This window comes from Neodiprion virginianus, chromosome 4 (genome assembly GCF_021901495.1).
Source record: "Neodiprion virginianus isolate iyNeoVirg1 chromosome 4, iyNeoVirg1.1, whole genome shotgun sequence".
In the NCBI taxonomy this organism is placed as follows: Eukaryota; Metazoa; Arthropoda; class Insecta; order Hymenoptera; family Diprionidae; genus Neodiprion; species Neodiprion virginianus.
Window position 1 is genome coordinate 26,623,278 of NC_060880.1, and position 16,226 is coordinate 26,639,503.

General features: G+C 33.0%; 4 protein-coding genes across 8 annotated transcripts; 2 read left to right on the top strand and 2 right to left on the bottom strand.

The window, feature by feature from the left end:
• Positions 1-297: 297 nt before the first annotated feature.
• LOC124303255 (trafficking protein particle complex subunit 5) lies at positions 298-3,075 on the top strand. 2 transcript variants are annotated; one of them, XM_046760261.1, is made up of 3 exons: positions 298-585; positions 729-1,038; positions 2,740-3,075. In XM_046760261.1, exons 1-3 carry the CDS (start codon positions 419-421, stop codon positions 2,836-2,838), a joined length of 576 nt encoding a protein of 191 aa, XP_046616217.1. In that variant the 5' UTR covers positions 298-418; the 3' UTR covers positions 2,839-3,075. The 2 variants fall into 2 exon arrangements, with proteins under 2 accessions (XP_046616217.1, XP_046616218.1); XM_046760262.1 differs by lacking the exon at positions 2,740-3,075 and adding an exon at positions 1,688-2,697.
• A 94-nt stretch (positions 3,076-3,169) lies between these two features.
• LOC124303256 (NADH dehydrogenase [ubiquinone] 1 beta subcomplex subunit 4) lies at positions 3,170-5,307 on the bottom strand. Its single transcript, XM_046760263.1, has 3 exons — positions 5,098-5,307; positions 3,436-3,579; positions 3,170-3,341 (listed from the first exon to the last, which is right to left on the bottom strand). Exons 1-3 carry the CDS (start codon positions 5,245-5,247, stop codon positions 3,273-3,275), a joined length of 363 nt encoding a protein of 120 aa, XP_046616219.1. The 5' UTR covers positions 5,248-5,307; the 3' UTR covers positions 3,170-3,272.
• Positions 5,308-5,951: 644 nt separating this feature from the next.
• Positions 5,952-11,160, top strand: LOC124303242 (cathepsin L). Its single transcript, XM_046760232.1, has 7 exons — positions 5,952-6,105; positions 6,897-7,008; positions 8,377-8,529; positions 8,711-8,917; positions 9,338-9,543; positions 10,261-10,412; positions 10,599-11,160. Exons 2-7 carry the CDS (start codon positions 6,913-6,915, stop codon positions 10,805-10,807), a joined length of 1,023 nt encoding a protein of 340 aa, XP_046616188.1. The 5' UTR covers positions 5,952-6,105; positions 6,897-6,912; the 3' UTR covers positions 10,808-11,160.
• Positions 11,161-11,659: 499 nt separating this feature from the next.
• Positions 11,660-16,215, bottom strand: LOC124303249 (zinc finger C4H2 domain-containing protein). Of its 4 annotated transcripts, none has more exons than XM_046760250.1 (5): positions 15,945-16,215; positions 15,215-15,386; positions 14,615-14,796; positions 14,138-14,350; positions 11,660-13,795 (listed from the first exon to the last, which is right to left on the bottom strand). In XM_046760250.1, the coding sequence occupies exons 1-5, from the start codon at positions 16,001-16,003 to the stop codon at positions 13,666-13,668; spliced, it is 756 nt and encodes a 251-aa protein (XP_046616206.1). In that variant the 5' UTR covers positions 16,004-16,215; the 3' UTR covers positions 11,660-13,665. The 4 variants fall into 4 exon arrangements, with proteins under 4 accessions (XP_046616206.1, XP_046616204.1, XP_046616205.1 ...); XM_046760248.1 differs by having other exon boundaries at positions 14,138-14,365; positions 15,945-16,205; XM_046760249.1 differs by having other exon boundaries at positions 14,147-14,365; positions 15,945-16,203.
• Between the last annotated feature and the right edge of the window lie 11 nt (positions 16,216-16,226).

The window sequence follows — 16,226 nt, forward strand, 5'->3', positions numbered from 1 at the left end:
ATAACGTGCCTCCTATGCACCGACCATGCATTTGGACTATGTACCGCAAAAAAAACTAAAATGTTATAATATTATAATATCTCCTTAAATAAGTAATATTATCTCTTCAGTGTCAAATTCAACTGATATTGACTAAATTTGTCCCATAATGTCTATTCTTCTATCTCTACATAATTAATCTTCATACCTATATTCATCACGTACAATTCGGGTCCAATTTGAATTGAAATATAGATCTTCCGAATGATCGACTATCGAAACTATCCATCGATTGTAGTAAGCTACCGTAATTTAGTCCAGAGAGAAACCTTTGGGTTTTGACAGGAAAGTTTCCGCAACAAGAATACGAATTAGTTCATAACGATTTGTTCGATTAGAATAAGTTTGCATCGGTAAAATAAAGGTACTGAATTTCGCAATGACAAGTATAACTATATCCGCAGTTCGTCCACGGACAAGTATTCTCGACAAGTCGTTGAGTAAAGGGAAAAGTGAGGTTAGCTTGAGTTGTTACGCTCTTTTGTTTTCCGAGCTTGTTCAATACTGCCAAAACCGTGTTTACACTGTGCCCGAATTACAGAACAAGTAAGTAGCCTATGATCAATAATATCTACGGTAATACCAGATCATTCATTAGTTGTATTAATCGACATTACCGATTGCCATTTGTGTTCTCGATTATTCATGTATGTTGTATGTAAATTTTGTAAACATTATATGATTTATAGACTGGCTGAAATGGGTGCTGAAGTAGGTCACAGAATGACCGACCTTCTTGTAATGAGAGAAAAAAGCGGCAAACGCGAAGTGAAACTATTGAGTGTCCTTCTTTTTATTAAAAGCACAGTTTGGAAATCACTGTTCGGTCGTGAAGCTGACAAACTTGAACATGCTAATGATGATGACCGAACCTATTATATAATAGAAAAGGAAGCTCTGGTCAATAAATTTGTTTCTGTTCCGAAAGACAAAGGGAGTCTAAATTGTGCATCATTTACTGCTGGAATCGTTGAGGCGATTCTTTCCGATTGTGGTTTTGTAAGTACTATCATATTCATACAAGTATTATATAATTACGTGGAAAAAGTTAATTTTATCAATACATGTAAGCAAATTACTTTATATTTTTTACTTACATTTTTATGTAGTAAGAATTTAATGCAGAATTTACTCAACTGTGGCTTAAATAGCATACTAGAATTAGGTTGAAACTGTTCTATACTTTGCCAACTCAAATCTTAACTTGGACATCATTTTCAGTTATTGAAGTTTAAACTATTTCAAAACTAAACCCTTCGCATTTTGAAAAGTGCTTCTGAGAATACTGGTATTAAATTCTAATGTAGAATCTACTCTGAATAAAGTATCAGCTATACTCCAATCTTCACACACGCAACATAAATGATTTCGTTAACCTCTCGTGAATATACAAATGTTGAAAACAATGGTGGACACATGCTGTTACCATTTCAAACTTTCCAAACAGTGTCTTGGTTTCATTATCTAAAAAAATATTATCATATGAATTTAAAAATTCTGTCATATTTAATCCATCAAGAACTTCATTTCACTTGTTTTGTGTTCAAAGTCTATTACAGTTTTCCACTGAAAGGATCTTGCTTTAGTTGTAAATCGTTTTAGTTAAGGCCCGTATTTCATTTAGTAAGACTTGTTTGTTTTTTGGCAGGTGGTTGACATGTACATACATATTTGTAGAGATTTTTGGTATAGATTACTCTAAATATTTTCAAACCCAGCAGACTCAGTGTCAGTGATACATTCGACCTTTATACATAAATATGAACCATACTCAAATTTGTTACACAAATAAAAGTACAAATTTAGAAAGAAGCAAGTAAAAGTTATGAGATACTGTAATGTAAAGTTTAATAATTTGACATGGAATAAATCGAGCCATTGTCTTTGTATGAAATCTTTGATATGCATGGAAAAATGTTTATTAGTATCTAAGTACTTCGACATAAGTATTGTATCATCAACATCCTTGACCTGTTCATACTCATTTTATATTTAATGCAACAAGAATTACTAAGCGTACAATTAATTACAGCCGTTGATAGATTATTCTAATTGTGATAATTCTATTTGAAAAATTCAGAAAGCGAAGTTGGATCTATCTACGAATCCGTTATTCAGCTCCACTTTATATTTATCTAAATGTGTGAATCATACTGGAGATAGCAACAGTTTTGACCGATATTTTACATAGATCTGATTATACCATTTCGCTTTTATAAAAAATTTCTGATGATCGTTAGTTATAATCTGAATTATTCTCGACATACAACTTCGCATTTAGAAGCTAGAGGCAAACAACTCACATATTTCAAATCCAGTAAATTTCATTTGCTGTAACAATATACCGATGGTTGATCATAAAATATTCATCATCCTATTTCCAAATCATGTGTGTCTGCATGGGCGGATACAGATCTCTTCTCTGTTTATTTGCATTTATCAGTTACCAGGAGTGGTTCAGAGGTAGTTGGAATATGCCCTATGACTCACTTTCAGTCTGTAACCATTCGTCATTGTATTGGTATGAAGTATGAGAAGTGCATCACAAATCATATGTTTTCACCGTCCTGTTCTTCAGGAAAATTTTTACCAATACTAAATGAGAACCATATTTGAGTTGTGAATATTTGCAAATGGAAATTTTTTTGCGATGTATAGGTGTTTTCAAAAAAATGATTTTTACTCATGTTATGTTTACAGCCAGCAAAAGTGACTGCGCATTGGCACAAAGGAACAACATATATGGTGAAATTTGATCATGCAGTTATTACTCGTGATAAGCAACTTGAAGATCGTTAAACTAAATTGGTTCTGTAGGTACTTTTAAATTATGAATAATTATTTTCTCAATAAGAAACTTTGAGGATTTTTGATTCTATGGAATCTGTTATATTGATATAATGAATCTGAAATATTAATGCAACAGATAGCTAACTTACGAAATTCGTTGATATTACGATATCGAAATGAACTTCTATGAAATTGAATTAAATTTTATCCTTGTGCATAAAGAAAAATAAATTTAATTAAATCATTTGTAATGCAAAAAATTTCTGTCACTCCACACCAAATACTGTCCATTAATTATTCAGCAATCCTTACACCTATAAAAAAAAAACCAGGGTTAATATAGGTTACAATATCATTATTATTATTATCAATGTTGATATTCTTTACATTGTTGTTGATATATTACAAGGTAATTATTACTATCGTTTGCTAATTTAATATGTTTAAGCAAACTTGAATTCTCTGTCAGCATAGCTGACCTGACCAGTACGAAATCGGTGCTCTTTCCTGTCCTGTGGTGAAAAAGAAACAAACATTAATTACCGTTAGGAATAGCTTTATTACGTCCAGTATAGTAGTTTTGAAATATTTAATGAAATAATATACCCTGTCCCTTTTCACTAGCCAAGTGAAGAACAGGATGGGTGTCCATATTGCTGCATAGTACTGCAGACCACCTTTCAGAGTAGGCCTAAAATATTCATAGGTTTTTGCTCTCGCTGCCATAAATCGCTGTAGTCCTGCATCAAACTAAATACAAGCATTTTAATCAACTATGAGTTTGCAAATAAAGAACTTATTCAAGTTACAGATCAATATATTAGCATATGTAATTTTTCTAAATTCAGCAAAACAAGTGTACATAGGTATAATTATCTTTATTTTCTTGTTTTATTATAATATTAGGAATGTCTTGAAACTATCATGTAATATGTCGCGATACTTAAATTTTTGCTGAATTGCCTTCTGTCGAATGATTCATAAAAAGCGTAATCACAATATGCATCGGATGAATTCTTATTGTCAATCTGTTATTACAGGAAACAAAGAGAAGATGTCTGACTTTTCAAAGATAGGGAACAGTGTATTAATTTTAATCATTAGTGTATGTGCGTAATAGCCTTTATTTCGATTACTGTGTTTCGTCTCCTTAACTTTCTCTGGGTGCTTTGATCAATTTCATTCAAATTTAGGATTAAAAAATAAAATAAAATTTCATGGTTGATGGATGAAAAATTGTTTATATCTCGCTTAATTTACACAGTAGTGTTCAACAGTTGTTCGCGGTTTAGGATTGTATTGTGAATTGATCTAGTTAAATAATACAAGATAATACACAGAATCGGAAAACCAAACACCGCATGATAGATGATAAGACGTGGGAGTGCATATCATAAATATACTGACAGTTGATAAGCAGTCACGAGGACGACCTTTAACTTTAGACAACCAACAAATACGGATTTGCGTTCTTTCAATTCAAATCGATCTCATTAAATTTTTAACTGAAGAAATACCCGCATATATGTGCAAACACAACATTTAGACACAAGAGAAAGATTATTATCTGATAAGTTGCTCGTGTAAAATTATAGGGAGAATAATAAAAAAAATTTTTGAAGTAGCATTCTTTTTAACTACTTGCTGTACTGCGTATAATTTTCGGAACTAATCGAGTCGACTTGGTATCGGCATCACTGAATGATTGCAATTAATGTATACCCTTTTATATTAGTCTTATTGGATAAGAAGAGGGGTCTAGTTAAGTCCGAATAACTTCAGCGGTTCATCGTTGGCAGTCCATTGTTAATGCATGCTGCTAATAAAGTAACAGAGCATAAAGTACTACGCTTGGATAATACAAGAATACAAAAATCCAAACAGAAAATACACGAGAAATCAATAACTCTATAATATCCTGCTTTGAAATAATTAAACCATTTAACTTTGAAACTAATCATTTATCCGCCATTTTCTCAAATTCGCGTTTCAATTAAATATTAGTTGGTAAACCTGTAAATTCCTTGGATCTCGTCTACGATATTTTTACATAACACATAACCTACGAATGCGTCGATAGTGCTCTACACTAAAATATGCTTAGTCCCGAATTTTTTATACGATTTTCACAAATAAATTCATCATATTTACCACATTATTACATTAATGAACAGGCATGAAAAACACTGAATGCGGTGTATTGAGAATGTGAAGTTTAAGGAATTGAGGTTGCGTGTTCAATTATAATCGTTATGCAAAACTACGCACCGGAGCACCTCCTTCGCCTGTTCCAGCTCGGTACGGATTTCCGGCAATCTTTTGCAACTCCTGACGAAGTTCATTTCGCCGAGCATTTCTTTTAATTTCGAGCCTCAACTGCTCGGGTGAAATATCGTAATTATTTTTATTCGTCGTCATGTCGACGATTCGGACTGCTGCGGCAGAACTGGTACAATCCTACTAACCAGTATTACCAATCTTTTAAATGGTCGAGCTGAAGCTTCCCGAGCATGTGCAGATTGTATTCATTAATTTTCTCAAATGTTTATGATTTAGGCGAACGCTAAAGTTAATTCTACTGATTATAAAAAAAGAGGATCAGTAATGCCTGAAATCATTCGTTTCTCGTATGGCAATTCAGTATTCTTTGCGATGTTTCACGATTTTCCCTCTGTCGTTTTGCGCAACTACAGAAGATATGCGTTAGGATTGGTTAGGATAATGTATTGAAGAACAATGTACAGTGTGTTTCTGAGATGAAGCAAATAGATCGTCCTTAAAATCGGAGACATAGTATATTACTGCAGACAAAGTTCATTTCACTTATCATTTCGATCGCCATAATAATTACCCTGTATAACCGTCAGCAGTACATCTAGTGGTTGCTTTAATTAGCTAAAGTGGGTTAATATTCCTAAGAAATTTTCCAAGTTCTCCTGTTCCAACTGAAACAAGAGGAAAAAATTCTAACATGCATATCGTACAACGCAATTGCAGATATGAATCTGCAATCCACGTAGCAAACGCCCCATGACAATGATTCGACATCGAGGTGATCGAGGCAGAAGGCGTTGATAGGCTAGCTCACCAAGTCACATGATTTACTGTGAAATAAATAGGCCAATCATGTAGCAACGGAATACTCACGTGATTCTCTCGATACCTACTGCGTTGCAGTACAAAGGCTGTAAATACCGCGTTGTGCCAGTTGTTCTGCGACGAGCACGTTGAGCGGACGGGATTTGTGTGCGTTAAAAATAGTAATTAAGTAAATTGGTAAGTCCCGATATATCTATTTAAAATCTTGATATGTTTCAAATTATTCGATAAAAACTTAAATATCTTACTGCAAAATTATCAATTTTTATTTGGGATACTCTTATGGCTTTGAATCTATTGTATGTATGTATTTACCTCACTTTCTACTACATAATACTTTGTACATGGAATAATATATTGACATGATGACAGCATTTTTTATTGCTACGATTTAATGATATTGACCCACAATTGTTGATCTTTGGTTCAATGAACCGTTACATATACGGTAATTCTAGAATCTTAGTTCTGACCCTACTCGATTCCGCCACTGTAAATGTAATTAATATCTTATTTTTTTCTATCAAATTTGTCAATTCATTGCGCTTGTCAACAAAGGCCTTACCATCCTCTCGTTGTATTGTTGGCGGAACTCACTGCGAACCAGAAGCGTCATCACAGCGTCACTTTGTTTTGAATCCGAATTATAAGATGGCGTAAGGATAAGAGTTGTTTGCTAAATTATAAGAAAAAAGACTAAAGAAAACGTCTAATGTTTCGGAATCCACACACTTGTGTGCATGTATATACGTAGTTAACTTTTTCGTAGCACCGCAAGATGTGAATCATACGACATTGTGATAGCTGACATTGAACTGTGGCTTTCAATAATTCCGTCAAAGTAACTTATCGTTAATGCCACAGCGTTCTTTGTTTCATGCGTGTTAATTTTCCAGTGTGTAATTGCGGTTTTCCCATCGGTGATTATTTTCCATAAAATTCAAATAACCGCATTACGATTTTTTCAGGTAAACAGCATTAATCATGAAGGTTTTTATCATATTTATGGTGGGTGTGATCGCCGTTAGTCAAGCAATTTCCTTCTTCGACCTTGTTCTTGAGGAGTGGGGCACTTTCAAGGTAACGTATACAAACGTTAATGTGATCTATCACCTCGCAAGTTGCATACATATATTATAGGTATATGTTATATGTACATATAATATATAAAACTTTTATATTATATATAAATTATTTTATTTTTTCGAAGTTGTTAACCTTTTTTTACTTTGTCCTCCAATGCCATATCTTTCCAGGCAATCTGTAAGAACCCCTGATAATGCGTGTACGAAGTTGCTATCATTCTTTTTTATCAACACACGACACTTTTGTTTTGTACAGTCTGTGCCAATGCAAATGTTTTTATTTTACCATAGTCGGCATAGATCTGCGTATTGGTTTACCGTATTATCGTGATAATTAGGTTATACTCGTGGTGTACGATTTCAATGAAAAATAATTAAGATTTATCGAGGTTAAAGTTGATAACGTTAATATAACGAAATGTTCTGTTTTTTATCGCTATTCTGGAATTGGGATTATTAGAATTGCCGTAATATAAATTGTAGCTCTGCTAACTGCTTCCAAAGTTCGGAAAGTCAGTTAAATATATATATATAATGTGAATGAGCTAGTAGCCAGCCATTTTTTTTTTACGTCCATTAGAATGTAGTGTAAACTTCTGTAAACATAAAACTCACCAATCACAAAAATTTCCCATGTTATCAAAATTTATCATCATTTTTCAGCAGTGTTCGTAACTATATATGTTTTAATGTAATTGCTTATCGTTGTTCTGTAGTTTATATTTATATTTTCATAATCGCATTACTTTTTTATTGAGTGAATAGATAATTAATTTATGGGATAGAAATATCTGTGACCAACCACTAGGTGGGTAACCATTGGGCCTATTTTTGAAAGTAGGAGACCAATAGCAAGATAATTTGAAACAATGCGAAACAAGTTGTTGAGAGAAAAATATAATTTTTGACATGTCACTATACCAACGTTTAGTAGTTCTTTGTATCTCAAGTGATTTGCATCGTGTATCCTTCCCTAATTTCAAGTCATATCATCAGTACTTTACTCATTTAACAAGATGTCGTTTCACAAAACAATTGATCTTATTATATTGCTTTCACTTGTAATTGTATAACCAACTTGGTGATACTTTATTAACAGTGTAAAGTAGTACTCATATTACAAAAAAAACTACCGACCCATCTTTATTGTTCTAATAGAAACTTTATTAAGGTAGTGATCCTTATTGAATGGTGTATGAACAATTTTGTGTGCCACACCAACAGAAACAATGGATATGAAATTTATGCCTGCAGTGTACCTTTGAGTATTTATAACTTTATCTGTAGTCACTATATTCTTAGTCACAAACATTGCAGAGTCGTCAACTTATAACATCGTTATTTTTTTTTTTTTTTTTTATAGCTAACACATAGGAAAAAGTATGACAACGATGTAGAGGAAAAATTCAGGATGAAAATCTTCATGGACAATAAGCACAAAGTTGCCAAACACAATGCCAAGTATGAAATGGGCCTTGTTTCGTACAAATTGGAACTTAACAAATATGGAGACCTGGTTAGTGCTTTGCTGAGATATCTTTTTAAATTATTTGTACATCTATTTTCTCTATGAATTAGGGTATTTGTATACATCAAAATGTATATCAATTTATATAACAGCTTTATTTTCATTATTGTTTCAGTAATTTCAGTTGTTATTTGTATATGATACATAATACATAACTGTACTTTTATAGCTTCATCACGAATTCGTTGATATGATGAATGGCTTTAACAAGTCTATCAACACACTGAAGCGATCAAACATTGAGCGGCCAATTGGTGCCACTTTTATCCCACCTGCGAATGTTAAAATCCCAGAATCTTTTGACTGGAGGGACGAGGGAGCTGTAACTGCTGTGAAGGATCAAAAACAGTGTGGTTCATGTTGGGCGTTCTCTACAGTGAGTTCCCTTTTCGTAATTATACATAGAAACTATAGAAGTTTGGAATAACCCAATTTTGGTAATGCATATCAATACATAAGATCTTGGTAGCTGAAAGAAATATGATATAGTAATCAGGAAGGCGTTAAAATACTAAAAGCAAGTAAGACTGTAAAGAATTATGATTAAATATTTCATTTTCTACTAATAGCTTAACTATTACATCAATTTTTTTTTTCTCGATTAATACAATTCAGAGATAAGTTTCTTATTTATCACTTGTTTATAGGTTATTTCTTATGTTTTTAATACCTATCTATAATTTTAAATAATATTCTCTTCTAAAAAAAAAAAAAATTTAAGGGAGTAAAGATTTTTGAACAGTGAAAATTGTCCACAGTTATTGTAGTAAACATTGTATCAAATTTATTCATACAGACTGGTGCCTTGGAAGCTCAGCACTTCAGGAAAACGGGAGTGCTAGTGTCTTTGAGTGAGCAGAATTTGGTCGATTGTTCTGGCAAATATGGTAACAATGGATGTAATGGTGGCTTGATGGACCAAGCCTTCCAGTACATTAAAGACAACAAAGGGATTGATACTGAGAAGAGCTACCCATATGAGGGACAAGATGATTCATGCCGGTAATTAGAATGATAATACTTGCTATGATTCAAGTTCTCAAACTTTGAATATATATGTATGACTGCTTTGTGGCTTCTGCTGTAAGTTTATGCTACCATAATTTCATTTCGACATGATTCTTTTTTTTTTCATTTCTACACATCTATACTACATTGATGTTTGCCAAGGTATTCTTTAAAATTTTTACGAATATGGATTACAAAGATTTATTGATTTTAGTCAGACTAATTCAGGTATTTGTCAGAGTTAATTCTTTCTTTCGTCATTACAAAGGTCATAATTCTGGTTGTAACATATATGAAAATATGAAAGAGATCGATCTCTGTGATGTGGTTCTAATTACTATTACAAACTTTGATTTTAGGCTATTCCGCCTCTTTGTTCCTGATGAAAATTGTTAGTATCAATCAAGGAAAATTTGTTAGACCTGTACCAGTTTCATAGCGAAAAATAATTTTAATGTTTACAAAGAAAGTCACAACTGCCGTTCACTCTTGGTTTTTAACTTGGTGTGTGTGTGTGCGCGCGTGGGTGTTAAAAATTTTGGTTCGCAGGGCGGTGTGAGTGGGTGCGTGTGTGTGTGCGTGCGTGCCTGCATGCGCGCACATGTACGTGTAGATACATACATACATATAACCAACCTGCCAACAAAAAATTTCAATAACGAGATGTTTTCGCAGAGCTAATATATTTACAAGTACATCTTTCTATTACAGTTATAACCCTCGTAACAATGGAGCTACCGATGTTGGCTATGTAGATATTCCTCAGGGAGATGAAGAAAAGTTGCAGGCTGCTATTGCTACCATTGGGCCAGTTTCTGTTGCTATTGATGCTTCCCACGAAAGCTTCCAGTTATACTCTGAAGGTAATTAATTCTTCATAACTTTACAAAATAAAAGACTCGAATTAATGGAAATTGGTACTGGTGAACACTTTTTAGAATACAAAATTAATTGAATCTCTCATGGTCATCACTAATACAAATTGCAAATTAGCTCCATTTTAAATTTCTAAAATTGAACTCAGTATTGAAAGATTTTTATTCTTCCAGGTGTTTATTATGAAGCTGGTTGTTCCGAAACTAACCTGGACCATGGAGTTTTAGCTGTTGGTTACGGTACTGATGAAAATGGCATGGATTATTGGCTCGTCAAGAACAGTTGGGGTGGTGATTGGGGTGACCACGGGTATATCAAGATGGCCCGAAATAAGAACAACCATTGTGGAATTGCTTCTACAGCAAGTTATCCTCTTGTTTAATTATGGCAATATAGAGTAATGAGATTTATGTTATTCATGAATTATTTTCTGGAATTATTTAATAGATAACATCAATTTCATATGTGATTCTAACTGATAAAGTTTATGTACCTATTTTTGTTTTATTATTACTTAGCGATACATTTAATATTTTATATACTCGTAATTTTTAAATAATTTCAATATATAAGTATTAAATTACAACCGTAAAAAAATCAAATGTTATTAGTAGTAAATATTTCAGTCCACGGATAGACGGATAGATCTTGCCAATGCGACGTTTAAAACTGATGACATGAATGTAATATTTTATATTTTAACTGTTAATGAATATGGAGTACTTTTGAACAGTTTGGCAGATTTGAATTTTGTTACTTATCCCTTATACGTAGATCACACTAATAACGTGAAATATTTATAAGTACAATTTTTCTTTATCATTTGCCACATTATCTAATTCTACGTTGTAGAAGAACGAACAAATTCAATAGAATATCTTACGAATATAAATCAGACATCAATCATGAGTCGAAATTTAGATTTATTATATCTGTAACAAAAATCCATTTCTCAGTCTGGGATGATTGTTGGAAATTCCTAAATTCAGGTCAATGTTCGAAGAGCTCGTAATTAGGGAAATATTTTGAATGGCACTCATTGAAATTCATATTGGACAGTATTGTTACTCCTATGCCTGATGAATCTACCAGTTCTGTCGACAACATGTGTTCCATTTATTAAAGTTTACAAGAAAGGTACAGATTTAGTTGCATTTAAGTTCCAGTGTACGATGCGTTGAATTCCTATTCCTATTGATAAAGCAACGTTAATCTCTTGCTTTTTCGGACGCGGTAGGTAAAAATCGCGACAGAATAAAATATGACACCTATATAACAACGAGTTAACGTCGTTGTCCTTCGGTTTTACAATGTCAACCTATAATTATATATTGTGATTGATAAATTAGCTTGATTTTCCGTCTTTTCTGTATATCTTAACGTAATGACACACATTATTTCATAATTTCATAACTCGTAGAATAGATTATAAAATTTTCTGACTGTCGTATAAGTCATAGAACTAAGTAACTTCATCGACGTCATCATTGAATACATTGTGGCAGAGAAGGGATTCAACATACTCAAAAATAAATATTTTCCAGTACCTTATTCGTGCGATTAATTACTTTTCGATTATCACTGAATTGATTCAAGTTATGTAATGAAATAATTTGGACTTTCAGTAACCAACAAACTCCGAAAGTATCTATGCAATTTCAACAGGGGTTGAATAAAGTTCATGATGCACAAATTTTCCTTAAATAAGATACCTAATAATAAAGGATTATTCACACTAGTTTCAAGATCGTAATTGCAATATTACATATAATATTGCTTTAAGTAGATATAAAATTGCAATAATGTACATGGTAATTCATAAATTCAACAGTGTAACAACTTGTGTACTACTTATGATGAACCACGATCGAGCTAATTATTACTATACACTCAAATATACTCACATTTCAGGCTTTTGGAATCTTCAGTCATTAGATATTTTATAAACTATTCGGAACCTGTTTGAATAGTTGGTTTCAGTATTTTTGCTCCGATTAGTACAGGGAGCTCGAATTTTCACTGTGCGAACTTTATCAATTGCAAGTAACTGCATAGGGCAAATCGAACTAATATGGTACAATTACCAAACTCTGTGTATTGGAGGATGATTGAGTAAACCAGAGTGCGAATCACTGGATCTGTTATCTATTCAACAAATTACTGTTCTATAACTCAAAGTTGCTCAATTTCATTTTGCTATCTAAAATAAAATTTATTTACACAATAATGACGCATTTACGCAATAACTTTAACTGGGTTTCTGATTTGGACTTTCAGTCTATATTCTGTGATTACAGGATGAGTGAGTACAAGCTCCGTGAACAGGAGGAACTTACTTGATCAATAGGCGTCACTTCACAGTCGATCAATTGAATGATTAGGCAAACCATATTGAAGCAACGTATGTCAATATTGATATCGCCATAAACAAGGAGCTAGTCCACATATTCATTGATGCAAGAAATGTATGTAACAGTTAGCTGCTCTAGAAAAATAACGTAATGATACTGACTAGTAATACTGAATGATATTGAATCTGTTGTCAAAGTTTACTTTATTTAGATGCCAACTGGTTTCTCAAAATCTTCCGACTAAATTTTTATACTCAACAGGACGTCTTTTATTGCCAGTTTGAGCAGCATCTGGAGACTTGCAGTTGTCGTTGCGTTTTTTGATTGTCATACAACGCCAACACTGGACCATCAAAATTTCACTCCGATATCAATATTAGTGTTTCTTTGATGCCGTCTGCCTGTTTACTAATCTGATCGGCTATGGTACAGCATCCATTGATCAACTAAGCTTCTCAAATTCCCAGAGTTTGAATATGACTCACCTTGTATTTTGTATAAATGTGAATTCGACCAAATAATGAAGTTCATAGTAAATTAAAATACTGTAGTTACATTCATAAGCTCGTTAATTTTAAACACACGTTCAGAACTAGATCAGTTAAAAAAAAAAAAATATATTTTAGAAATCTTTTTCTGCACTACCGTCGTCAACAACTCGATTATTTAGTAGTTTTTGACAGTAGGTATCACAGAAAATAGAATCTGTAGTATGTACGCATATAAGGACTTCTTGATTCGTGTGAGTTTCGTACTTTACACTCGTCAAGAAACCCCTATTTTATGCGCACTTGCGACGAAAATAACTATTATGAAATAATTATATTTTCTCGAATTGATGCTTGGAGGCTGTAGGTTCAAGAGCTAATGATAAACTCAAGCCTACACGTTAGTCTTTTTTCTTAGGCTTCTTAGGATTACGTGAACGTGATTTAGCTTTACATAAAGGACAAATTGGTGCATTTCGATGAATTTGTTGATGACAGGATAGACACGACTTCATTGGTGGAGGTTGTTGCCTGAAAAAAAAGGATAAGAAATTAGAAGGATTGATACAAAATACAGAACAGAGCACCATTATATTTTCTTTCCAATACGAATAATATTGCTACAACAAACATTACAAATTGAAGAAACTGAACAATGTCTTGAAATATGTGACATGAAAATTAACACACTAATCCACAAATCATCTCAAAAATCTATTGCTATTCTTTGCAACTCGTATTGTGCATTCCTAATAGAATGATCCAAAGGCAGTTTGTAAAAGTAAAGATATATTATACGAACAACCGATTTATATAATATTGCCCCATTCTGTATACTACTGTTGAATATGTAATGCGAAAGTGAAGATATACCAGTGGTACCTGAATGTTGGAGCTGGGGGCCCAGGAGCTGGAGGCAAAGGCCTAGGCTCTGGTTTACTAGGACCCTGTAGTGGTTGTGGAGCTAAAAACGGAGTTGGACCTCCTTGGTGGCTGGGATGGGGGTGTAAGCCCAACGGAGGCATTAAATCATCACCCCTTACCTCAACTCGCCATTCTGCTTTTTGCAGGGGGCGGTCAAAATAGCTACGAGCAAACCGTCTACACAATTATAATTATTATTCATTATTCATTAGTTTCATTATTCCATATTTAACATACGTTAATACATTTTTCAGATCAATAAATTGTTTTTATCTTTTGTATTCTCAAAACATGTTCGTGTAACTCGCTTTGCACATGGCTGAGTTATAAATTGTCAATCTGAGTTGAGGATTTTGGATTGAAAAATAAATTTACAAGACTATTACGGATCGCATTAAGTAATTTAATAGTTAGAAATCTGCTTACTCAGGTGAAATAAGATCTGATTCCGTTTCATAGAGCTCTGGTAGTCTTTCAAGTCCCAAGTATTCTCTACGCATTCTATCGATGTCGTGCTTTAGTGGTTGATAGTCATTGTTATGGATTAATTTTGCTGTTTCTCTAGCTCTGTTGCGAGCATCTTCAGCTTGCTTTATAACTGTTTCCATCTACCGAATGAAAGTTATTATCCATTTAATTGTTGATATCATTTTTTTTAAACTTAAGACTATGAATTCAATGACTATGAATAAGAATAGCAAAGTAAGACAACCATCGAATTAGATCTGCCTTCAGAAAAGAAATAAACAGATATTACTCCAACCACAACTGAAAAATAATCCAAACATGTGACTCAAATTGCTACAATTATGTTATTTCCTCAGGGTTCCCTTATTGTCCTAAAATTCTAGGGTCCTCTGTGTAATAAGAAATATATTAAACTATCGAATTCCTTTGCCAATAACATTGTGGAAATGAAAATAATGTGAATACATAGAAAAATGTTGTTCTTCATTACGAATGTCATTAATTTTTCAGCAGCATAAATTAATATGGTCAATTTGAATGTAAAAATGAATTTTTCACCGCATTGATGTCGGCATGAATTTGTCGGAGTTCTTCAACATGTGCCATCTTTTCTTGCATTAAAAGTTCCATTTCCTGCTTGTATTCTGTCAAGCACTTCTCCTCCTGTTCTGTCTGTTCTACCTCTTGAATGATTCTCTGCTTCATTTTTTCTAGTTGCAATGTCTTTGACCTAAGAAATTCGCATGCAATTACAAAATACATCAGTATCTTTAAATTTGGTGTTAATTAGTTGTAAGATTTCAATGCATCAAATAATTCACAACAGACACTGAACATTGTGTGAATGGTGAGTGAACATATTACAACCAATATTTTTCTAAGATATGGGTAGTTGTTGACAATTATTATCTAATGTGTAATTTTTATAAAATTTAAACCCAACAATCTGTGGAATATTTTGAACGTTTGATTAATGAATAATGAAATTGTTGTATATAATAGGGCATTTTTTAAATGAAAATGTATAGTTGGTGTTAATGTTAACAGTGGATATTGATTGGTTGTAGCGAAATGACGTATCTTATCACATTATAAATTAAGTGAGTTGAGGTTTAATGTAGTAAGAAAAATAACAAATAATGTATTTTCTGAACGACAACTTATGAAGATTGATTTTTTCAAACAAATGACCGTACTTCTAGTCTTTTCAGGCATCCATTTCTAATATTCAGATCCGTGCAATAAACGCAGAATAATAACTGTTGTTTTCCGTGCATCTTGTACAAACCTAATATCCTTGAGTGCTTCTAGTTTAGCAAAAATGACTGTACTATCTGGTGATGACATTTTTCACGTAGCTAAGGTTTCACTGCTTATATCACATCAATTAATACAAAATTCCAACAAGCATCCCCCCGTTTATTGCCAATAAACTGGTCCCTTCCCTTTGCGCTTCTTTCAGAGCACAAGAAAGTTTGGAAAGTTATGGAAATTTACAGAGAATTTTAGTGATGCCTCCGCTTAGCTTTGCGTTTAGTTCGGAAATTTTTCAAAGAGCGCGCTACTATAT